This window comes from Myotis nattereri (genome assembly GCF_964212035.1).
Source record: "Myotis nattereri genome assembly, chromosome: 13".
In the NCBI taxonomy this organism is placed as follows: domain Eukaryota; kingdom Metazoa; phylum Chordata; class Mammalia; order Chiroptera; family Vespertilionidae; genus Myotis; species Myotis nattereri.
Window position 1 is genome coordinate 36,985,184 of NC_138088.1, and position 25,922 is coordinate 37,011,105.

The 25,922-nt window shown below is 37.5% G+C and overlaps 1 protein-coding gene across 1 annotated transcript in view; it reads left to right on the plus strand.

The window, feature by feature from the left end:
* The window catches only part of BTAF1 (B-TFIID TATA-box binding protein associated factor 1), a 110,533-nt gene that overhangs the window by 47,780 nt on the left and 36,831 nt on the right, over positions 1 to 25,922 (plus strand). The window contains exons 9-19 of the mRNA XM_081104322.1: positions 1,730 to 1,819; positions 2,484 to 2,579; positions 2,676 to 2,852; positions 3,819 to 3,959; positions 4,765 to 4,889; positions 7,979 to 8,099; positions 16,162 to 16,266; positions 17,369 to 17,518; positions 17,817 to 17,959; positions 18,217 to 18,391; positions 20,286 to 20,489. Coding sequence (XP_080960448.1) covers positions 1,730 to 1,819; positions 2,484 to 2,579; positions 2,676 to 2,852; positions 3,819 to 3,959; positions 4,765 to 4,889; positions 7,979 to 8,099; positions 16,162 to 16,266; positions 17,369 to 17,518; positions 17,817 to 17,959; positions 18,217 to 18,391; positions 20,286 to 20,489 — 1,527 coding nt within the window. The remainder of the gene's footprint in view (positions 1 to 1,729; positions 1,820 to 2,483; positions 2,580 to 2,675; positions 2,853 to 3,818; positions 3,960 to 4,764; positions 4,890 to 7,978; positions 8,100 to 16,161; positions 16,267 to 17,368; positions 17,519 to 17,816; positions 17,960 to 18,216; positions 18,392 to 20,285; positions 20,490 to 25,922) is intronic.

Sequence of the window (25,922 nt, forward strand, 5' to 3'; positions counted from 1 at the left end):
TTTCCGGTGTTTACCTATGCCGCCATCTTGGTTTCTCTCCTCACTCATCTTAAATTTACTGAGACTTGTTTTGTGTCCTAATTTGTGGTCTGTCCTAGAAAATGTTCCATGTGCATTTAAAAAGAATGTATATTCTGTTGTTTGGGGGTGAAATGCTTTGAAGATACCAATTATATCCATCTGATTTAGTGTGTCATTTAAGGCTGCTGTTTATTTTTTATGGTTTCTGTGTCCTTTTCATGCTTTTGTAGTTCTTAGTAAGTTTCTTGAGCATCCTTATAACCTCCCCCCCTTTTTTTTACTCTATATCTGATAAATTGCTTGCATCCATTTCATTTAGCTTTTTTATTTTTCTTGAGATATCACCTGTTTTTTCATTTGGGGTCTGTTTCTTTGTCTCCCAATTTTGGCTGCCTCTATGTGTTTGTTTCTGTGTATTAGGTAGTATATAGCCTTATGGAGTAGGTGTCCTGTGGGGCCCAGTGGTGCAGTCTCCTTGACCACCTGAGCTGAGTGCTCCAGGAATGATGTCAGGAGGAACCCCAGCAGCTGAGATATCTCTCCTGAATCTCAGCCGCCTCTTGTGGGAGCATGGCCAGCTCATGTCACCTCTCCACGTTTCCTACCAGTCTCGCTGTCTACGGTTTCTTTATTATAATTTTTCTAACTTTATTTTCTTTGCCAATGAAGGGAACTGTGTCAAGCACAATCTGTTTTATCATGGTTCGTATTCTTCCCTCGTGTCCTTCTCAGGACCACTGCTCAAGGCATTTTCTATTACCAAGTAGAAAACTTTGGACTGATTTTCACCTTTCATATCATTTTTGTTGTATTTCTTTAGTGACTTGTTTATTTCTTTGTATTATAGTTCTCTCTCTATAATACAAAGGCTTGTATATCTCTCCCAGACAGTAAAAATTTCCTTTGGACAATTTTGATTAAAAGTAGAAATTTCCACAACAGCTTTTAAACCTCAAATATATTTCATCAAAGAAAATCTTCAGCAGGTCCCAATATGTAATAGATATGAAAGTAAAGTTCCTCTGGTTGAAGTTGAGGGTTGTTGGTCTCAAACCATTCTCTTCCTCTTATATTGGCCTCTGGGTAATTTCAAAGACAATGGTTTGGAATACCTTTAAGCAGTCTTTCTACCCTTTGATAATATTTCTGTTTAAAGCTATTCATATTTTAACTCACAAGAGATCTTGGAATAAGTGGGTACAGTGTCAGTGGCCTGTTTTCTCCCTTCCATATATCACTTCAGAAGGGTATAGGGCTATAATGAAGCATTAGTCATGAGATATTTTATTTGAATTGTCTTCTTTTGCCACTTAACACTGGTAGCTTTAGAACTTAGTTTTGATGCATATATTCTAAGATATTGATATTGGGACTTTGAAGAACAATATATGATACTTTCTTTAATGTGGATAATGCTGAATGCAAATAGAGGGTATAGGAGGGACAGCCAAGTGGATTACATATACCTCGGGAGGATATTAGAATAGCTATTATCTTAGCTTGATTTAAAAAACATTTTACGTAACCAAGATTATAACATTTATATATGTATTTCTCCTTGAATAGTAGAAGAAAAAAAATTCTTGTGAAATATCACTTAGTTTATTCTAATATCTTAAAAATCTAATATTCCCTTTCCAAATTAAAGAAGTTAAACTTGGTTTCTTAAGCATTTAACCTCTGACATTTGCTTTCTGGTTATTTCTAGGTTCGACATGGTGCAGGCACTGGACTTAGGGAAATACTTAAAGCTCATGGGAAAAGTGGTGGTAAAATGGGAGACAGTACTTTAGAAGAGGTAAGTCTAGTAAAGAACAATTATTATCGAGTTTCAGTAGTTGGCTCTTCTTCCAAGTTAGAGAAGTAACAGAGCATGTACCATAAGGTAAAAATAAAAGGTAAATAATAAGAAATATGGAAAGGTGATTTTGAGGGGAAGAGTAAAAGTAAAAAGCTTAGGATGAAGTTTATTTATAGACAGGAAGAACAAGTTCACAGGAAAGATGTTCAGAAACATTGAGTGGAAAAAATATGTAGAAGCAATATTTGAGCAGGACATAATGGATTAGAAAGTAGAGTAAAATGAATAGGAGGATAGTTCAGAGGCCAGTGAGCAATATGATTGGTGTAGCATGGAGACACTGGTAATAGGCTAGATAGTAAGTAAATGATAGATACAGTTGATATTGGAGCAGCCTTAAGTAGTTCCTTCATTTTTCTTGGAGTGCAAATAGTATAATAGAATTCATGAATTTTAAAGATTTTGGTATAGTATATCTGAATCTAATAAGAGGATGTGATTAATATTAAAGATAGCAATTGGAACTCTAATATATTTTGGTTATATTCCTACAGCTAAAATAATCCGTTCCAATATTTTAGTTTTTTGTTTTGGACCTAATATTTCCCCAACCCTCAATACAAAGTGTGATCTTTGTTACTAAAAAATGATTGTTTAACAGATGATTCAGCAGCATCAAGAGTGGTTGGAAGACTTGGTTATTAGACTCCTTTGTGTTTTTGCATTAGACAGATTTGGAGACTTTGTTTCTGATGAAGTAAGTATCACCTAAGGGAGGCTTTGCCCAATTAAATTTCAAATTCGGCAAAATAAGGCTTTTGAAATATGAGTTTTCTTCCTTTCTCATTTGTAGGTTGTGGCACCAGTTCGTGAAACTTGTGCTCAAACATTAGGTGTGGTGTTAAAACACATGAATGAAACAGGAGTTCATAAGACTGTGGATGTGCTGCTTAAGTTACTTACACAGGAACAATGGGAAGTTAGACATGGTGGTCTGCTAGGAATAAAATATGCTTTGGCAGTTCGTCAGGTAAACATTCAGTTTTTGAAGCATATATGGGAGAGTTTTTCCCCTCAGTTTCTTTTCATTAATTATATGAAATGGCCCTAGATTCTTAGTGTTACCCCAAATGTAAACAAGCTATTCTTAGGTAAGTCAGTCCTTCAAGATTTGCTTTTTTGAGATAGTGTCATAGAGATAGGTACAAATAACAATTTAAGTACAAATCAAAAGATGATGAATTAGGTTTAGAAACCTGTTATTGTTTCATAGCAAGACCAATTCTAGGTGAGATTCCATTGTATGTGATCACAGGAATGGCCTCTGAAGGCTGGCTCGATGAGGAACTTGAAAAAAGAGTAGATTGGAATAAAGAGAAGTAGGAAGGGGTTACTTTTCTTTCCCTCTTCTCATACCCTTTTTGGCTATCAGTGGGGTTGAATGAGAACTAGGCATTAAGGTTCTAATAGCAGGGTTATCTATGTATCTGTGGTCACATGGAATTCATAGTCTTACCTTGAGAACATGTTCTGATGTTTTAAATCACACTGAATAATAATAAAGTACTTGATATTGTAGTCTTCTGTAAATAGGATTAGCTATATAGGCTTCTATTGATGTTATTTTTCTTTTCTGTTTGTGATTCCTTTTTTAAAAATAATATACTTTATTGATTTTTTTACAGAGAGGAAGGGAGAGGGATAGAGAGTTAGAAACATCAATGAGAGAGAAACATCGATCAGCTGCCTCCTGCATACTCCCCACTGGGGATGTGCCTGCAACCAAGGTACATGCCCTTGACCGGAATCGAACCTGGGACCCTTCAGTCCGCAGGCCAACGCTCTATCTGCTGAGCCAAACTGGTTAGGGCTGTGATTCCTTTTTAATAAATAAAGATTTGGGTTTATGTTTTCATATGGCAAATTTAATAAAAAATGTTGAAGCACAATATTTGTACTACAGAAAGTTAATTTATTTTGATGTACTGTTTTACAGGATGTAATTAATACTTTATTGCCTAAAGTTTTAACTAAAATAATTGAAGGACTCCAGGACCTTGATGATGATGTCAGAGCTGTTGCTGCAGCATCATTAGTACCTGTGGTAGAAAGCCTTGTGTATCTTCAGACACAAAAGGTAAATTTAATTTTTTTTCAATATTCTTCCTGTATAGCTTATTTACATTTGGGGTATAAAGTATTAGGAAAAACATTGACTACTTTTTTCCCCTTACCCTTCATTTTTCTTATGACAGTCCTCTGGTATATACAATTCAATTATACATTATCCTTAGGAAGAGTGAATTGTGACTATTAACCTTCTTCCCATTTACATACACATGCTATGCAGGGAACTTCCTTGAGAAAAATGCAAACATTTCTTCTTTAGTTTACTCTTGGTTTTCAGACATACGAGATTGTTTTGATTTTGGTTTTTGGCTTTTGGTTTTTTAATCTGGTCTCATTTTTTGAAGTGACTCTCTCAAGGTCTCTCTGTTTCCCTTGTATTATCAAAACCAGAACACATGTATTTGGAAGTGCAGCAAGCAGTATTTTACAAGTGAAATTTGTCTTTAGTACTGTTTTAAATAAAATTACAAAGAGGGTCATGTCTATATGTCAACACTGTATTGTTTTCACAGTTTAGTTTTTTTACGTAAAGTATTGGCTATTTTATTTCCTGAATTCTCCCTCCCATTGCAAATCCGGTTAGGAAGAGAAATTTCAAAATAGATGTGAGTGGCATTAAAAACGGGTAGGGAATTGTTAAAGGCAAATAATATCCCCTTTTTAACTTTGCTCAAACCTGACTCTATTCAAGATCATTGGGATTGTATATGTTATTGAATTAGTAGTGACTCCTGGGATACAAACAACCTGGCATGGCTTGTGAATATATTGTGTAAAATTAGTAACTGTTTGCTTGATAACTGATCTTATAGGTACCCTTCATTATAAATACATTATGGGATGCTCTTCTGGAACTAGATGATCTAACAGCTTCAACCAATAGTATTATGACTCTTCTTTCATCCCTGTTAACTTACCCTCAGGTCCAACAATGCAGGTAATTATTTCTATTTAGTGAAATAAAGTAAAAAGTATTTACATAAATTTCCAATACTTAAGCCTAAAAATATAATAGTCTAGCTTTTAGGAATAGTGCTGAAGTTGGTGATGCCCAAAACTACAATTTTCAGGAAGCCTCCACCCGCCCCCCTCTCTCCCCCCCCCCCCCCCCCCAACTATCTAGCCACTAGCACATTTGGGACTGGAGCTTAAAAAGGTCATATTCTTTTATGCTTGGGTTACTTTGGTTATAGAAGTCTTCATCTTATTCATCTTATAATAGTTGACTTCAGAAATATAATTATTGCATTTTATTTTCACCTCTAGCCCCAAAATGTAGAATTTTTGCCTAATTTAATGGTATTTAGTTAGCAGAATTATCATTGAACACCAGCATTGCATTTTCCAAAATTTGCTTCTCTAGGCACTTTTCCCTTGTAATGTTTACTTTAACTCTTGTTCTTGACTTCAAGAATTACTCACCAGGAAGAAGATACATAGTAATCTATATATATAACACCCTAAGTGACCAGTCAATTGTTTGACCAGTCTACCGTCTGACTGGTCACTATGATACGCACTGACCACCAGGGGACAGACACACAGCGCAGGAGCTGTCCCCCTTTGGTCAGTGTGCTTCCACAGCAGGAGCGACGCTCAGCAAGCTTACCAAGTGGCAGCTAGTGCAGAGGGAACGGGATGAGCAGGAGTGGTTCGGCACTTTGCCTCGGCAGGTACCTCCCCAGCCACCTGCCGCTTTGCTGGCAGTCCGACATTCCCCAAGGGGTCCTGGATTGTGAGAGGGCGTAGGCCAGGCTGAGGGACCCCACCCATGCACAAATATAATGTCCAAAGGCAGAGAGATTGAGTGAAGCCAAAAAACAAAAGAATTTAGTGTCATGTACTTTCCTTTCCTGATATTTGAAATGAAGTTCAGCTAATTAATGTTTTTCCTGCTTTTTAGACTGGCTCCTGAATGTTATTGTTTCTATTAATAGTATCCTTGAAGATAAATAAGTAAAAATTTTTATGCAACTTTAAAAAAATCACAGATGAGCCCTGGCCAGTTTTGCTCAGTGGATAGAGCGTCAGCCTGCGGACTGAAGGGTCCCGGGTTCGATTCTGGCCAAGGGCACATGACCTGGTTGTGGGCTCGATCTCCCCCAGTTGGGGATGTGCAGGAGGCAGCCAGTTAATGATTCTTGCCATTGATGCTTCTATCTCTCTAGCTCTCTCCCTTCCTCTCTGAAATCAATAAAAATATATTTTAAAAAAATCACAGATGAGACAATTATTTGCTGTTCTTAGCCTAGTGAGGGTGTTCAGTGACTGTTCATATGATTATGATCATAAATGATTTTTGACTCTGAATGAATATTTCCAAGAAATAATCATAGATGCATGAAAATGTGTAGAGAATGTTTCAAATAGTGCCGACCAACTGGTAATACTTCAATGTTAAATTTAGGTTAGCAGGATAGCCCACAAATTGGAAGAGCTAAATAAGTACCCGTACAAGTAAATGAATAGAAAAACTGAGGTGATAGTGCATATATTTCAGATGCTTTCATTAGTAATAAAAGCTATAGGGAGTAAATGAGTTAATCTGTGTGAAAGCTCTTCTCAAGCTGCAAAATGCAAGAGCTTTTAATTACCCTTCGTTAGGAATTGGCAACCTTTTTGTGAAGTCAAATAATTATCTTTTTGGCTTTGTAGGCCATGCGATCTCTCAAAATTACTCAACTCTTCAGATAATGATTATTTTGGCCTTGTGGGCCATGTGATCTCTGTCAGAACTACTCAGTTCTGCTAATGTAACACAAAAGCAGCTATAGACAATACATGAAAGAGTAAATATGTCTGTTTCCAATAAAACCTTTATTTTAAAACCAGGTAGAATGGATTTAGTCTGTGGGCCTTAGATTTATTGACATCTGCTCTAAATAAAGGACTTAGGACTTTAAAAAAAATCACCAACTAGATAGTGTTAGGAAAGCAACATAATGTAAGAAAATGAAAAACTGTAGTGAAAGTTCTGTTGCCACAATGTGAAATAATGTACTTTTACATTTTCTTTTTTCAAAATTGCTTTATTGGAACATTTGTTCATATATTGTGCTATTTGGCAGATACTTTCTAGTTTATGTCAGAAGAAATTCAGCATGTCATTTGGAGCATGAGGAGTTACACTGTTAACAAGACATTGTTACTATGCTTTTACATATTTTGAGTCTGTGTTGCATGTGTACTAAATGTGTAAATTAATGTAACAAGTCATTTTTTTATACAAACCTTCAAGTATTGAAATATTAAAAGATAGGCCACCTGAGAGGAACTACAAAACAACAGATAAATAGTTACACTGACATATTCTTTTTTTATTCATGCTTTTTTCTACATGCTATTTACAAATCATTTCCTCATTCCAGGTAACTTTTATAAATCACTCATGGTTGTGACAGGAATCTATGGCTCAAGTTGTCAGCCTAGATGTGGCTTTGCTTGCTTTCCTATTTACAATCTAACCTGTAAGAAGGAAGATATTTGAGTTTTCTTAACTAAGTAATACTAAATCAGGATACATTTCAAAGTTACTACCATACCACCTTTTGCTCATTTGACATGTGGCAGAGATGGCCCCAGAGTGGATGTAAATGATGTGTATGTTATGGTTGCCCACAGGAGAGGAGTAAGGATTAGCAATCCTGATTTTGTGTAGGCTACTACCAGCTAAGATACATGCCACCCTCCCCCCCTTTTTTTTTTTGAGTAAGAACAGATTGGGAATAAAAGCATTATATTGGAAAGTTCTAATTTGATAAAGGTAATTTATGACATTAGCACCATAGAAGAACCTAATGTTAATATTTCTGTTCTTCTTTATGACTGTTTGCTTTGGCTATACTGGTGCTGTAATAACAGTTTTGATTGAAGATATTAAATGAAGGTTCATATGAAAATTGTATTATATTTTTAGAATTTACTCCTCTAAAAAGATAACAGGTCCACAAGGAAATGATATTTAGGTAATGTATCAATGGAGTTTCAACTGAGAATAATTAGATTAACTTGTGTCTTCTTTATTAGTATTCAGCAGTCACTCACAGTTTTAGTTCCACGTGTCTGGCCATTTTTGCATCACACTATATCATCAGTTCGAAGAGCAGCATTGGAAACTCTGTTTACGTTATTATCAACACAGGACCAGGTAAGAAGGAATAACTATGTATAGCAATCTTGAAATTTATGTAAATTAATTTTTTAAAGTAAATTGGATCATCAGGTTACCGTTACTACATATCCAAGGATCAGGAGAATGCTGGGCCTAGTAGAAATAGTATGGTGACCATATAGACACAAAAGGATATAATCACGATGAAGGCAGGAATGTTTTAATAGTAATATTTTCATCTAGGTCATATTACTAGCACTTGAAATAATGTTTAACACATAGAAGGCCCTCAGTAAATATTATGAAAGATTGAATAGTCCCTTCCTGTCAAAGACCTTTATTCTGTCTTTGCTGATGAATTTGATGGTTGGCAGAACCCATCTCAGATTAGAAGGTTACATTTGAAGCTCTGTAGTACTTCTAAAGATTAACAATGAAATTGCTAGGCACTTGCTTCTTTTTAAGGATAACTCAATTTTAAGAGCATGATATTTCCAAGGATAGAATACTTCAGAAGTCACACTGAAATGTGTATAGCAATCATTCAGGTAATATTCACATTCCTATTTTTTTTTTAATATATTTTATTGATTTTTTACAGAGAGGAAGGGAGAGAGAGAGAGAGAGAGAGAGTCAGAAACATCGATGAGAGAGAAACATCGATTAGCTGCCTCCTGCACATCTCCCACTGGGGATGTGCCCACAACCCAGGTACATGCCCTTGACCGGAATCGAACCTGGGACCCTTCAGTCCGCAGGCCGACGCTCTATCCACTGAGCCAAACCGGTTTCGGCCACATTCCTATTTTTTTAAATAACCCTATGGGTCAAACAAAATACTAGAATTTAGAAAACTATGATAAGGAATCCATTCATCTTTCATGCTCTAATTTATAGGTACTACCGTTTGAGCCAGTGACCTTTAAAAAGCATTCATTGATTTTTTTTTTAGACAATAGATTATAGTACAGATAAATGTCTCCTTTGTGTTCACTAACCATGCTTTTCTCTGTGAATTAGGGATATTCCATATAGACTTGCTTTAATCTACAGCATGCTACTGTGTTGCACTTCTATGAATCAGCATCTTTAAATTTTGTTTTGCATTATCTTTTTTATTTTGTCTACTCAGACTCTTCTAAGGAGAAACTATCAGGTCTGTTTTGTAATCCTCAGTTGATCAGGCATGGGTTGATATGACAAAACTGGCATGGGTTCTGAATTTTTACTTTATTTTTGTTTTAGTTTTGTGGTTTTTTTCTAAATGTTTTTGATGTACGAACTGTAGTCTTAAATTCACTTGGATAGGCCTCTTAAAGTTACCAAATTTCTTGCCTTCGTGTTGTTCTTTTTTTAAAAATAAATCCATAGGACTTAAAAAATACACACACACACACACACACACACACTGGGGGCCCAGCACACAAATTTGTGCACCCTGAAAGGAACTATGGGCTGCGAGGCTGCGGTAGGCATGGGGCTGGTCTTGGCCCATCCTCCTAGCCCTCGCCCGGCCCCTCCCATTGTGGCCCCCAGTTTCGTCTGTTGGCAGCCCCGGTGCCAGCAGCAGGTGCGAGTAGTGGCTGCTGCCCTGATAGCCCCTCAGGAGCAGGGGGAGGTGGAGAAGCCCTCAGGGGCAATCAGGGCCAGCAGCCACCACTTGTACCCACTGATGGCACCGAGTGATTGAGACTGGCGTCAGGTATCAGCAGCGGGTGCGAGTGCTGGGTGAGACCCCCATGCTCGGGAGCAAAGAATTTTCAGTAACCATCAGAGGCTTGCCCCGATGACAACGACCGGCGCCCTGCCTTGGTCTGGCGCCCACATTCACCTGCTCTACCATCCTGCCGTGGCCAATGCCCGTCATGTTCCGCACACCCCCCCTGGTGGTCAGCGCACATCATAGCGACTGGTTGTGCAGTTGTTCCACCATTTGGTCTATTTGCATGTTAGCCTTTTATTATATAGGACTAGATGCCTGTTGCATGAAGAGATTCGTGCAATAGGCCTTCTCTTCCCTTGGCTTCTGGCACCAGTTTTCCTCTGGCACTCGGGACCCAGGCCTTCTCTCTGGCTGGGCTCCTGCCAGAGCCTCCCCCACCCCAGCCGTCAGGCCTCGTGGCTCCACCCATCCCAGGGCTGTGAGGCCTCGCGGCTCTGCCGATCCCAGGTCCGTGAGGCCTTGGGACTCCGCTGATCCCGGGGCTGTGAGGCCTCGCGGCTCCGCTGATCCCGGGGCTGTGAGGCCTGGGGGCTCCGCCGATCCCGGGCTGGGAGGCCTCGCAGCTCAGCTGGCTTCGGGCCATTTGGCTTGACTCCACTGCTTGGAGCCTACCTATGCAAATTAACTGCCATTTTTGTTGGCAGTTAATTTGCATATCGCCCTGATTAGCCAATGGGAAGCGTGTCGGAGGTATGGTTAATAAAAGACCCTATATGTCTTTTATTAGATTAGATTTTTATTGATTTCAGAGATGAAGGAAGAGGTAGAGAGATAGAAACATCAATGAAGAGAGAGAATCATTGATCGGCTGCCTCCCGCATGCCGGGATCGATGTGAAATTGAACTGTGACCTGGTACATAGGTCAATGCTCAACCACTGAGTCACACCAGCTCGGCCATAGTTTGCATTAAAGTTAACTCTGCCCTAACTGGTTTGGCTTAGTGGATAGAGTGTCGGCCTATGGACTGAAGGATCCCAGGTTCGATTCTGGTCAAGGGCATATACCTTGGTTGCGGGCACATCCCCAGTAGGGAGTGTGCAAGAGGCAGCTGAATTGATGTTTCTCTCTCATCAGTATTTCTAACTCTCTATCCCTCTCCCCTCCTCTCTATAAAAAAATCAATAAAATATATTATAAAAAATTAAAATAAAGTTAACTCTTTGTCTTATAAATTCTGTGGTTGTTGAGAAGTGTACAATGATAGATATAAATGATTATAATATCATATAGAATAGTTCAGTGCCTTGAAAAATGCCTTTCGTGTGTCCCTGGAGCCTTTTGAGCTGTTGTCCCAGTGCTGGAACTCTGAAGGACTGTGTCCAAGTAAGTCTGTCCACAGGCCCTTTAAGAGGAATGCCTGGGACTTCAGCAGCCTTCTGTCTCAGCTACAATTCTTATTGGTTTTTACAGCCAGAAATTATGGAGACTTCTCTTCCTGGCACTGGAACCCTGACCACTTTCTCCTCGGGGGACCCCTGCAGTTGAGATAACACTCCAAGATATTTATACACCACACATAGATATGGGACCAGCCTGTGCGGTCTCTATCCTTCCTACCAGTCTCGATGTAGCTTCTTTATATTCTTAGTTGTAGGACTACTGTTTGGCTAGATTTCAGGTGGTTCTGAATGATGTTTGTTCTGTAGTTTAGTTGTAATTTTGATCTTTCAGTTCTTAATTTACATGGAGGCCAAATGAATTGTCTATTGAATTGCTTTCCCACTCCTGTATATGAAATCATCTTAAGTACAAAGTGAAAAAATTAACCTTATTTCTAAATTACTAGTAACTTTATTCTGGCTTTAATGTCTAACTTTTCAACCTATTCCTCTCAATAATTCGAGGGTAATTTGGTGAGGCTAAACCTGGCTGTAGCTCAGTGCATCAGATACCTCATAAAGACTGATGCCTCTGTTCTCTTGAAAGTTCTGATTATCTTTAGTAATTTTGTTTTGTTTTGCTTTATAAAACCAGAAGACTTTATGAGAAAGATGTTCTTAATCTTAAAATTTATTTGATCATAAACATATATGCAGGCATGCCATTCTCTAAAAGGTCTTTAAATAGAACCATCCTATCTAATAAAGAGGGAATATGCTAATTGACCCTCACACCATCGGAAAGATGGTGTCCATAGCCAATAAGGAGGGCAAATGCTAATTGACTGCCACACCCTCAAAGATGGCAGCATCCACAACAAATAAGGAGGGAATATGCTAATTGACTGCCACGCCCTCAAAGATGGTGGCACTCAGTCCCCTCAACCCTGCCGGGGCAGCAGGCGCAGCAAGGCCTGGGCTGCCCCCAGGCGGGACTAGCAGCTCCACACGCCTGCCTTCGGAGTCCCCCAGTTCCCCACCTGCCCAGGGCCAGCCCGAGGTGCAGACAAACCTCAGATGGTGGCTGCCCAGCTGCCCAGGGCTGCACGAGGCTCAGGTAACCAGGGCCAGCCGAGGCTTGCGCTGCCAGCAGTGGCAGCAGCAGAGGTGTGATGGGGTGTCGCCTTCCCCTGATCACCGGGTCACCTCCCGCCCCTGAGGGCTCCTGGACTGGGCCGAGGGACACCCTCTCCAGTGCATGAATATGTTTTAATCCTCACCTGAGGATATTTTTTCCATTGATTTTTTTAGAGAGAATGGAAGGGAGGAGAGAGAGAGAGAGAGAGAGAGAGAGAGAGAGAGAGAGAGAGAGAGAGAGAAAGATCAGTGTGACAGAAATACATCGATTGGTTGCTTCCTGCATGTACCCCTACCAGGCTGGGATCAAACCTGCAGCCCTTTTTTTAGTGTTTGGGCAGTGCTGTAACCACTGAATAACACCAGCTAGGGCTTATCACTTTTTTATAGCTTCTTTCCAGATCTTCCCTGCCACCCAAACTCATTTGCTGTGGAGATAGAAAAAATGATTAATTTGCCTATAAGCAAGAATCAGATGTTCATGGTAATGACGACCAGATTGCTGCTTTTTTCCACACCTACCCATTTTGCAGGAATACTTGCAGGAAGATAAAGGGGGTGGGGGAGGGGACATAGCAAAGGGTGCTGGCAAGATCTTAAGCCCTCCTAGGATACCAATTTTGCCAGTTAGGGATTTATTGCCAACTACAATTCTGTGCAAGGACTAAAAATAGTAAAGTCCCTGCTGTGCCCGACTCCCTCACTATAATCCAGTTAAATAAACCTATAAATACAAAGCAACAGCAGTAAGTTACCTGTCTAAATCAATGCCTACTAGAAGGCAGGTGTAAAATAAATGAAAATCGGTGGGCCAACTTTCAGTTTTATAAGAGATGGATTGACCCTGGATTGGCAAACTATACCTTGTGATTTTTAAAAAACTATATTTTATTGATTTTTTTACGGACAGGAAGGGAAAGGGATAGAGAGTTAGAAACATCGATCAGCTGCCTCCTGCACAACCCCTACTGGGGATGTGCCTGCAACCAAGGTACATGCCCTTGACCGGAATCAAACCTGGGACCTTTCAGTCTGCAGGCCGACACTATCCACTGAGCCAAACCAGTTACGGCTACCTGTGATCTTTTAAGATAGTACTAATAGTGAGCTAAAGGCATGTTACTTTTTGGAACTATATCTAAAAGGAGATACTTGGCCCAGCTGGTGTGGCTCAGTGTTTGAGCATCAATCTATGAACCAGGAGGTTACCGTTGGATTCCTGGTCAGGGCACATGTCTGGTTTGTGGGCTTGTGCAGTTGGGGATGTGCGGGAGACAGCCAGTCAGTGATCGTCTCTCATTGATGTTTTTATTTCTCTCTCCCTTCCTCTCTAAAATCAATAAAAATATGTATATATAAAGGAGATATTTGTACAATTGTTCAGGTGGACTAAATTTGGTCTATAGATGTTTTCCCAGCCTTATCTTATTTTCTGCTAAGCAGACTTTATACTATTCGACTGGAGAAACTGCATTTTTTTAAATTGTTTATAGTATTACATATGTCTCCTTTTTCCCCTGATTGACCTCACCACCGCCAACACTCCCACCCCTCAGGATAAGCCCCCACTGCCCCAGTGTCTGTGTCCATTGGTTATGCTAATATGCATGCATACAAGTCCTTTGGTTGATCTCTGAAACGCCCCCCCCCCCCCCCCCCCCGTTTATGTTGTTCATTATATACCACATGAGTGAGATCATGTGATATTTATCTTTCTCTGACTGGCTCATTTCACTTAGGAGAATCTACATTTTTTTAAATGCTAATTCCTGTGATGATATTGATCTATGTATTCTGGTATGGTATTTTTTTATTTGGCTGGATTTTTTGTTTTTGTTTTCTCTTTATTCTTTAAATTTTATTTTTCTCTTTATTTTATTTATTAAGTTTACTTTTTAGAGCAGTTTTATGTTCACAGCATATACCTCCTCCCCACCATCAACATCCCACACCAGGGCGGTACATTTATTATAATCAGTGAGGCAACATTAACACATCATTATCAAAGTCTATAGTTTACATTAGGTTTCAGTCTTGATATTGTACATTCATTTTATGGGTTTTAACAAATGTATAATGACATATTGTCATTATTGTATCATACAGAATAGTTTCTCTAAATTCTGCCACTCTCCACCCCCACTCCCCCTTCTCTACCTATTTATCCTTTCCTCCCCCTTGTTGTTTTTAATAAGTATAAAGTAGAATTTACTATAGTAATTAAGCTTGTAGCCTGAGAAGACTACTACAGTTTATATCACATTTATTGTTTATAAATATAGGAGAAACAGTATTCCTCTATAGATACAGCTTTGGGATCTACAAGTAACTGTTTGGATTTCCAGTGGGGTTGAGGGTGGTAAATATGATGGGGAAGAAATCATAAGAGAGAAAAGATTATAGAAGAGTAATATTAAAATATTTGCTTGCTGCTGTTATAGCTTTCCTAATTCTGTTGAGATTGTCCCTAATTCTCTCTGATGAGAAAAAGAGCTTCTCAGTTTCTCTTTCCCTTTCAATGAAAAGTAGTTAAAGCATAGCATATCAGTAAGTAGGCTACCCTAGCTGATGATTTTGTTGTCTGTTTTAAACATCTTTCAAACTACTTTGAGAACATATAATCCTGGTCCTATCTTTGTTATTAATTAGTTTTCCATTGGCTAGAAAATTATACATAGCTAAGTTATGCATTATCCCTAGAACTTCTAGCTTCCTGAAATTTCAGTTTAAATTTTCAAATTTCTCTGCATACTCTTCCAAACAGCATATGTTTGCTTTAAAAAATTATGGTGGGCCCTAGCTGGCTTGACTCAGTGGATAGAGCGTCAACCTGCAGACTGAAGGGTCACAGGTTCGATTCCAGTCAACGGCATATGCCTGGATTGCAGGCTCGATACCCAGTAGGGGGCGTGCAGGAGGCAGCCAATCAATGATTCTCTGTCATCATTGATGTTTCTGTCTCTCTCTCCTTCTCCCTTCCTCTCTGAAATAAATAAAAATATATAAATAAATAAATTAATTAATTAATTAAAAAATTATGGTGGAGTGTGGTGATAAATACTGTGAATTAGTTACTAGAATTTTTCGGTTGGTCAGTCTTAGTCATTGAGTTTATACTTATTTGAACAACAATAGACATGTGAGATTCCTTTCTGAGAATCCTGGGCACACAATAGGTGTTTGGTTGAGCACTATTTGATTGCTTTCTTTGGGTGAACTTTTGAATTGTTGAAAAATTCCTTATGTTGAGGTGCTAAATCTGGGCATAAAGGGAATCCCTGAACCCTCTGAAATTGGAAGCAAAATGTTACACCTAAATATGTATGTAACTGATTTTTCAAAGAAAAGAGTGTGCATAGTTTTCTTCAGATTTTCAAAGGGCCCCTGAACCAAAATAGATTAAGAACCTCTGCCTTAATTTTATAGCGAACTCAAAGTAGAGTTTTGAAGATTGGTATCATCTTATAATTCTTTACTTGGATTATTGGTGAGCACAGCGGCAGAATTTGAATTCTGATCATCCAGCACAGCAGCAGAAATCTGATCATCTTTCAAATTTCCCTGACAAAGCAGTGATAAATAATGTAACCAAGGAGATGTTGCTGGTTAGAGCTTCCTTCCATGTGGAGGATGATTTCAACATTTTGAAGCAAAATTTAGTGTTGTTAATCATAGTCAGACTTCTCCAGTTTCCTAGCAATTATATGCTATTCAGTTTCTCTAGACTACTGGAATAGTAAATGTGGTGGTGGTGTAATAAAATATTGTCAGAATTTATCACTAGTTGAATCTTTTTGATAAAGCTAAATAGTCTTTTTATGGTAATACTTAAGATTATTTGACTTATTTATAACTCTTCAGATAAGCTAATACCCATGAGTTATGTGCTAAAGCTTTGATTCTGTTTTTGTTTTCAGAACTCTTCATCTTGGCTTATACCTATTCTGCCTGATATGCTGCGACACATTTTTCAATTTTGTGTTTTAGAAAGCAGCCAGGAAATTCTGGACCTCATTCACAAGGTACCCAGTGAATATATCTGTACTCCTTTTCCTAATAACTTGGTAGTTTTAAAATTCTTTCATTATTGCTATACTGTTGTTGGTTAGAGGTTTTTAAGAAATTAGAAATCACCTAAGAGATTTGAAAAGTCTGGAGATCTGCAAGGTGAGACAAGGAAATAGGCTTCTTATGCAATATAATAGTTAAGTCTGACTGGCCATGCTTCTCTTTCTTATGTGACCTTCTGTGCAAGTATTTTAAGTTAAGTATTTTTCTGATAGCCTCAATATAGAAAATAAAATGAAGCAAAGACTGCTTTTCTCTATCACTCATTTTGCTATTTATCAGAATGCTTATTGATCTGCAAAGTATCTTTTGGGATTTATTGGTGATCTGTAGAGTCTGTCATAGTTTAGTACTTTCCTCCCTTACTTAGTAAGATTGGTTATATGTGTTGGAATGTTTAAAGAAGGACCATGTGATATATTTAATAACATTTATGGGAGGGGGGAATTGCACTATTGTACCTTTAAAGCCCATTAAATTAATCTTGAATTATTGGCTCATTGTTAACAGTGGTGTTATTTCTACCACTGTTATTTCATCCTGGTTGTTCCCATGTAATGTTAGTCATCAAGTAAGGTATCTTATGAATAAGTAAGCTCATGAATCAAGACTTATACTGTTCTTAATTTATACTAGGATATTATGATCTCAAAAGTTAGAGGATATTTATCATGAATTCTTATATCTCGAAGTGAGTTGAATGTGGGACTGTATTAGTATTGAACTTTATGATATATGCAAAGGATTTCATTGACTTATTGAGATTTTGACAACTCTTATTATTTTTAGGGTATACTTTATTTTAAATGACTTTCATAAAATACTGAAAATTTTTTTAACTTTCTTTTTTATTACATTTTAAATGTACAAACCTACCAAAAAAACAAACAAACATCCCAGTATTTTAAAAATAGGCCTCTATATTGAATTTTAAAATTAATCTATACTGTTTCTGAAAATTTTTTTCCCCAATTCGCTTTCCCTAACAATAAGTATTAGGATTTATTAGCCCTTACTGGAAAAATTTCACTTTCATGTTCCCCCTTCACTCTGTAGGTTTGGATGGAATTGTTGAGCAAGGCTTCAGTTCAGTATGTGGTAGCAGCTGCTTGTCCATGGATGGGTGCTTGGCTTTGCTTAATGATGCAACCTTCACATTTACCTATTGATTTAAATATGTTGCTGGAAGTAAAAGCTAGAGCCAAGGTAAGTGAAAGGGACATACTATATTTGCATGTTTAGCTCATAATAATTAATATGGTAACCACATAGGAAATCTGTATTTTATTATAAGTGTGATTTTATTAATTTAGCTTAATGGGAAATTATTTTATTAGGATCTTAACAAAGTGCATAGTAATTTTTATCCATTAAAATTTTGTGAAAACTGTATTTTACTGAGATTATAACAAATAAAAATATTTTTGATGTTGCTATTAAACTTTAATGATTACTCTTTATTGTTTTATGGTTTTTGGTTGTTTGTTTTTTTCATTCCCTCTAGGAAAAAACAGGTGGTAAGATACGCCAAGGCCAAAGCCAGAGTAAAGAAGTACTTCAGGAGTACATTGCAGGTGCAGACACCATTATGGAAGACCCTGCAACCAGGGATTTTGTAGTTATGCGGGCCAGAATTATGGCAGCCAAGTGAGTATACATAAATTCAAAAGTCATTTAACCCAAAGATTCCTCTAATGTGTCTGTTAATCCTCCCTCCATCACACTATTTACAAAGGAAAAAAAAAAACATGTAAGAAAACTTAATTTTTTGAAGTTTTAAATAGGATTTATATATTTTTGTGAAGGTAAGATTGGAGTTATGTCTTCTTGGTAAAAGTTAGCTTCAATAGGGGAAACTTTACCTCAAGTAACTTGTATAGTAACTTCTTTTTTCTCCCTTTTAGGTTGTTAGGAGCACTTTGTTGCTGTATTTGTGATCCAGGTGTAAATGTAGTAACCCAAGAAATTAAACCAGCTGAATCCCTTGGCCAGTTACTACTCTTCCATTTGAACTCCAAATCTGCTTTACAGAGAATTAGTGTTGCTTTGGTAATTTGTGAATGGGCTGCTTTACAAAAGGTAAGATTTTGCTCAAAAAGAAATTAAGTTACATTAAGTAAATTTTCAATAGCTGTTAGGATTACTTTCATTATATTTTATAAACAGAAAAGTGAAAATTTTCTCTGTATAAAAATCCAACAGTTACAGAAAAGTATTCCAGATTATATTGAAACATTGTTGGTCTCTCATTTGCCTTTAACCCTGGACTTTTTTCTTAGAATTCCTAGTCTTATACCTGAGACTACTAGTTATGCCTGTACTTAACATTTACTCTTGATCTACTCTCTGTTAAGAAATATCCCTCCTCTCAGCTGGCATGGCTCAGTGGTTGAGCATCAACCTGTGAACCAGGAGGTCAGGGTTCGATTCCAGGTCAGGACACATTCCTGGGTTGTGGGCTTGATCCCTGTGGTGTGGGGCAATGTGATTCTCTCTCATCACTGATGTTTCTATCTCTCTCTCCCTCTCCTTCCTCTCTGAAATCATTAAAAATATATTTTAGCTCTAACCGGTTTGACTCAGTAGATAGAGCATTGGCCTGCGGACTCAAGGGTCACAGATTCGATTCCGGTCAAGGGCATGTACCTTGGTTGTGGGCACATCCCCAGTGGGGAATGTGCAAGAGGCAGCTGATCAATGTTTCTAACTCTCTATCCCTCTCTCTGCCTCTCTGTAAAAAAATCAATAAAATATATTTAAAAATATATATATATATTTTAAAAAAGAAATGTCCCTCCTAATATAACGTGTATGTATGGAAGCAGTTTAGAAATTATTGGTCATTTATTCCTCTATATCTCTCTCAGATATCACTAAAAACTACCAAAGATAAGAGGCTTTGAGTACTAGAGATCCATTTGTATGAGTAGTCTAGCAAGGGCAGAATTTTTGGTCACACAAAGAATTATCTCCACATTGAAGCCAAAAATCTTTGTTTCCAAATAATCCATACCATGTATCCCCTTTAACTTCTAGTAAGATGTATGACTTTGTATAAGAATTGTTTCTGTAAATTAAAGAAACTTCCTGCTGGCTTTGTTTATTCCATTGACTGGAATTCTGGAAATTTAACTGTCTGCACTTGCTGTGAGAGCTGCTTATTACTGCCTCTTAGCATTTTGTCAGATCTGTGCCCAAAAGTAATTGAGCCATGCTTTATTGCAACTGAGACCCCAGTTTTGCTTCTGGAAAAAGCAAGGCTCATCTGTTTTTAGGGACGACTCAATGTGCTGGAGAGGCAGTGATGCTGTGTTTTTGTGCCTCTCAGACTCAGCAGCAAGTGTTGACAGTTCGGTTTCTGGACCCTCACAGAGCTTCTCTGGATTTACTCTGTGAAGCCCAGGCTGATCACCCAGATCCCACAGAACCCCTCATGTCTCACCACTGAGGCCATTCCCCTTCTGGTTGGGGCAGGCAACAACCAGACAGAGTGGGAAGGGTTAGTTAAATTTGGGGGCAGGTAAGTAGCTTTTAAATTATATACCCATTTCTACAGTATGGCATGTGAAGCTATGGGTTCGACTGTTAAGATATCTAATAATGAGTTTTTAAATAACATTTTTTGTGCATGCTAAGTGTTCTTATCTGACTGATTTCTTTTTACAGTTATGTATTTTTAAATCTGTGCTATATAGATGTAAACTTAGAATAAATTCAGAGTAAAGTAACAGAAATTAGTTGGCAAATGTAATGGAACTTTAATAGTTCCATGTGCATGTTCTTTATTCATTCATATTAAAAATTTAGAGTAGTTTGGGTGTGATACCTTTTCTCTGTGCAACTAACTGTTGTTTAGGAGATAACATAAATTGAAAATGAGGAATTTAGAACTTGGCAGTTTGCAAGTGAAAATTTATGCATCTTTAGAATTATGTTTATTTGCTCTGAATATTTGTTGTCTGTTATATTTTAGGAGTGTAAAGCTGTTACGCTAACTGTGCAGCCACGTTTACTTGATATCCTTTCAGAACACTTATATTATGATGAAATTGCCGTCCCATTCACACGAATGCAGAATGAGTGTAAACAGCTTATTTCATCTTTAGCTGATGCACATATTGAAGTTGGTAATAGAGTAAACAACAATGTTTTTACAATAGATCAAGCTAATGACCTGGTGAGTAAAGAAGTAACTTTCTTAATTTTAGATTGAGCATGAAATAAAACAATGATTTGTTGAATCTTTCTGTGGCTCGATATCCTGTCATTTCTATCCTTTGGAAAGGTTATTTCATTGTATTGACTTTTCTTAAAATAAGGGGATGGGGAAGAATTTTTTTTTTTTAAGTTCAGATTCTGGCAAACCAATGCACCATTATTAGAAAAGCTATTACATTTTTTGTTGTTTCTGTGTCTTGCTTAAGACTGGCAGAGTATAGGAAAAAACTGCTTCTATAAGTTCATGAGTATTTTTCCTTCCCCCTCCCAACTTATAATGAAAATATTCAAACATAAAACTTGAGAAAATTACACAATGAACATTTCATATACACACCAACTAGGTTCTAAAGTTAACATTTTAGTAATTTTTCTTTATCACATGCGTATGCAACTAACTATCCCTTTATCTAGTCATCAGTCCATCTTATGCATTTTTAAGTTGCAGATATAAATACATTTCAGCATGTATGTCATTAACTAAAATTCAATATTTGATTGTTTGCTTTTTTGAGTTAAAATTTATATACTGTGAAATACACAAATCTAAATGGACCATTTGATGAATTTTAACAGATGTCTATACCTTGGAAACCCAGTTCCCTATCACCAGTTCTGAGTCAATCCCTTCCTTTTCCTGCCTTCACGTAACCATTGTTTTGATTTTTTTGCCACCATAGATTACTTTCACCCATTCTAGAATTTCATATAATTGGAATCATAGACTCGGTACTGATTGATATAAATATTTTTTATATCAATGATGTTTTAAACATTTCACTCATGTATCAGTATTTCATTTTTTTATTACCAAGTTTTATTATAAATACTAGAAGCCCAGTTCGCGAAATCATGCAGCCCTGCCTACCTGCGTGGCCTTGCCATGCCTGCAGCCCCACCCACCTGTGCCAGTCTTTGGTCATTACAGTGTTAGGGCCACAGGCCTTTTTTTCTTTTTTTTTTAAAATATATTTTATTGATTTTTTACAGAGAGGAAGGGAGAGAGAGAGTTAGAAACATTGATGAGAGAGAATCATCGATCAGCTGCCTCCTGCACACCTCCTACTGGGGATGTGCCCACAACCCAGGTACATGCCCTTGACCGGAATCGAACCCGGGACCTTTCAGTCCGCAGGCCAATGCTCTATCCACTGAGCCAAACCGGTTTCGGCCACAGGCCTTTTATAATATAGATATTTCAATCAATTTAAGCCCCTTTCCAGTTGAACACTTGGGCTATTCCAAGTTTTTTGCTATTAGGTACAGAGCTGCTATAAACATTCTTATATAAGTCTTTGTAGTAGTATATTTTCATATCTCTTGAGTACATTATAGAATTGCTAATTTTGCTTTATCACATGCATATGCAACTAATTACAGATGCATAGCACATATATTATAGAATTGCTGGATCATAGGGTAGGTGCTTAGTTTTATAAAAAATTGTAGACCTTTGCCTAAAGTAGCTATTCATTTTTACCTTCTAACCAGAATATGTGAGAGTTCTGGCTCCACATCATCACCAAAATTTGGTGTGTTCACTCCTTTTAATTTTTGTCATTCTGGTGGTTGTGTGATAGTGTCATTTTGGTTTCAATTTGTGTTTCCTTGATGACTAATATGTTCAACACTTTATTATGTTTTATTGGCCATTTGTCGGTCTTCTTTCTAAAATGTCTGTTCAAATCTTTTGTCTGTTTTTAATTAGGTTGTCTATTACTGAGTTGTAGGAATTTTTGTATATTCTAGATACTAATCCTTTGTCAGATAAATGTTTCTGAATATTTTCTTCCAGTGTGTGGTTTGCTTTTTCATTTTCTTAATTTTTGGTGTCTTTAGATGAGCAGACATTTTAAATTTTGCTGAAGTCTTATTTATCAGTTGTTTTCTTTTATGGTTATTGTGTTTTGTGACCTGTTAAGGTACCTTTTCTTATCTGCAAGTGGCAAATGTATGCACATACATTTTCTTCTAAAGCTCCATAATTTTAGCTTTTATGTTTAGATTTATCATCCATATTGAGTTAATGTTTATGTATAGTGTGAAGTAGAGATTGAATTTTGTTTGTTTTTCCCAAAGATACCATTTTTTCCTGTTTTTTAATCTTTGAAAAGGTTTCCTCCCTCACCCCCCCCCCCCCCCATTGGATTGTTTTGGCACCTTTGTCAAAAATTTGTTAAAAGTGTTAGTCTCTATCTAGGCTCTGTTTGTTCAGTTTACTTGTTTCTCCTTATGCTATTTCACCAATGTTTTGACCCGAGATACCGGAATCTCTGGAAGAGTATTGAGGGAAGGGCAGTTTTTAAAAGTAGTCTATGTATCTTTCATTGAATCCCTATGTTTCTCTTACCTGCTAAATACAGGCACTTCTTTGTTTCTCACGAGTCTCATAATTTGGTTCTTTTTTTTTTTGGTAGCAATATTTTTTTTTCTTTGTTGATTAAGGTGTTACATGTGTCCTTACCCCCTCTTTGCCCCCGCAACCTCACCCTCGCTCATGCCCTCACCCCCCTGGTGTCTGTGTCCATTGGTTAGGCTTATATGCATGCATACAAGTCCTTTGGTTGATCTCTCCCCCTTCCCCCAACTTTCCCTACCTTCCCTCTGAGATTTGACGGTCTGATCGATGCTTCTCTGTCTCTGGATCTGTTTTTGTTCATCAGTTTATGTTGTTCATTACATTCCACAAATGAGTTAGATCATGTGATATTTGTCTTTTTTTGGACTGACTTATTTCGCTTAGCATAATGTTATCCAGTTCCATCCATGTTGTTGCAAATGGTAGGAGTTCCTTCCTTTGTACAGCAGCATAGTATTCCATTGTGTAGATAGCACCACAGTTTTCTAATCTACTCATCTGCTGATGGGCAATTAGGCTGTTTCCAAATCTTAGCTATGGTGAATTGTGCTGCTATGAACATAGGGATGCATATATCCTTTCTGATTGGTGTTTCTAATTGCTTGGGATATATTCCTAGAAGTGGGGTAACTGGGTCAAATGGGAGTTCCATTTTTAGTTTTGAGGAAACTCCATACTGTCCTCCACAGTGGCTGCACCAGTCTGCATTCCACCAGCAGTGCACGAGGGTTCCTTTTTCTCCGCATCCTCGCCAGCACATGTCATTTATTGATTTGTTGATGATAGACATTCTGACAGGTGTGAGATGGTACCTCATTGTCGTTTTGATTTGCATCTCTCAGATGATTAATGACTTTGAGCATGTTTTCATATGTCTCTTGGCCTTCCTTATGTCTTCTTTCGAAAAGTATCTATTTAGGTCCGTTGCCCATTTTTTGATTGGATTGTTTATCTTCCTTTTGTTAGGTTGTATGAGTTCCCTGTAAATGTTGGAAATTAAACCCTTATCATTGGCAAGTATGTTCTCCCATGCAGTGGGCTTTCTTGTTGTTTTGTTGATGGTTTCTTTTGCTGTGCAAAAGCTTTTTATTTTGATGTAGTCCCATTTGTTTATTTTCTCTTTAGTTTTTATTGCCCTAGGAGCTGTATCTGTGAAGAAATTGCTTTGGCATATGTCTGAGATTTTGCTGCCTGTGGATTTTTATTTTTTCCCATCTTATGTTTAAGTCCTTTATCCATTTTGAGTTTATTTTTGTGTATGGTGTAAGTTGGTGGTCTAGTTTCATTTTTTTGCAGTATTTGTCCAATTTTCCCAGCACCATTTATTGAAGAGACTGTCTTGACTCCATTGTATGCTCTTGCTTCCTTTGTCAAATACTAATTGAGCATAGTGGTTTGGGTCAATTTCTGGGTTCTCTATTCTATTCCATTGGTCTGTATGTCTGTTCTTGTTCCAGTACCAGGCAGTTTTGAGAACAGTGGCTTTGTAATACAGCTTGATATCAGGTATTGAGATCCCTCCTACTTTGTTCTTCTTTCTCAGGATTGCTGCAGCTATTCGGGGTCTCTTTTTATTCCAGATGAATTTTTGGGAGTTCTTTCCAGCTCTATGAAATATGCCATTGGTATTTTAATGGGGAGTGCATTGAATCTATAGATTGCTTTGGGTAGTATGGACATTTTAATGATGTTGATTCTACCAATCTATGAACATGGTATGTTCTTCCATCTGTTTATGTCTTCCTCTTTCTCATTTTTCAGTGTTCTGTAGTTGTCCAAGTACAGGTCTTTTACCTCCTTAGTTAACTTTATTCCTAGGTATCTTAATTTTTTTGTTGCAATGGTAAATGAGATTGTTTTTTTAATCTCTTTCTGTAAGTTCACTGTTGCTGTATAAAAATGCCATAGATTTCTTGGTGATAATTTTGTGTCCTGCTACATTGCTAAATTCATTTATTAAATCTAATAATTTTTTATGGAGTCTTTAGGGTTTTTTATGTACACAGTAACATGTCATCTGCGAATAATGACAATTTTACTTCTTCTTTTCCAATTTGGAAACCTTTTTATTTCTTCTTCTTGTCTAATTGCTATGGCTAGCACTTCCAGAACTGTGTCGAACAGCAGTAGTGAAAGTGAGCATCCCTGTCTTGTTTCTGTTCTTTGGTGAAATGGTTTTAGTTTTTTGCCCATTGAGTATGATGTTGGCTGTAGGTTTGTCATATAAGGCTTTTATTATGTTGAGGTATGATCCCTCTATTCCCACTTTGCTGAGGGTTTTTATCAAGAAAGGATATTGGATTTTGTCAAATGTTTCTTCTGCATCAATTGATATGACTATGTGATTTTTATCTCTCAATTTTTTTATGTGATGTATTACATTTATTGATTTGCGGATATTGTACCATCCTTGCATCCCTGGGATAAATCCTACTTGGTCATGGTGTATGATCTTTCTGATGTAATGCTGGATCTGATTTGCTAGAATTTTGTTGAGGATTTTGGCATCTATGTAAATGAGGGATATTGGCCTCTAATTCTCTTTCATTGTGTTGTCTTTACCTGGTTTTGGTATTAGGGTGATGCTGACTTCATAGAATGAGCTTGGAAGTGTTGCTTCCTCTTGAATTTTTTGGAATAGTCTGAGGAGGATAGGTTTTAGTTGTTTGAATGTTTGGCAAAACTCCCCTATGAATCCGCTTGGCCCCAGGCTTTTGGTTGCTGGAAGCTTTTTGTTGACTGATTCAATTTCCTCCATAGTTATCGGCCTATTGAAATTGTTTGGTTCTTCCTGAATGAGTTTTGGAAAGTATTTGTCTAGGAATATGTTTATTTCCTCTAGGTTGTCTAGTTTGTTGGAATAGAATTGTTCATAGTATTTTTAAACAATCCTTTGTATTTCTGTGGGGTCTGTTGGTATTTCGCCTCTTTCATTTCTGATTTTGTTTATTTGGGCCCTCTCTCTTTGCTTCTTGGTGAGCCTGGCTAACACAATTTAGTTCTTATCTTTGTGCTATGCTATCTCCTTTGATG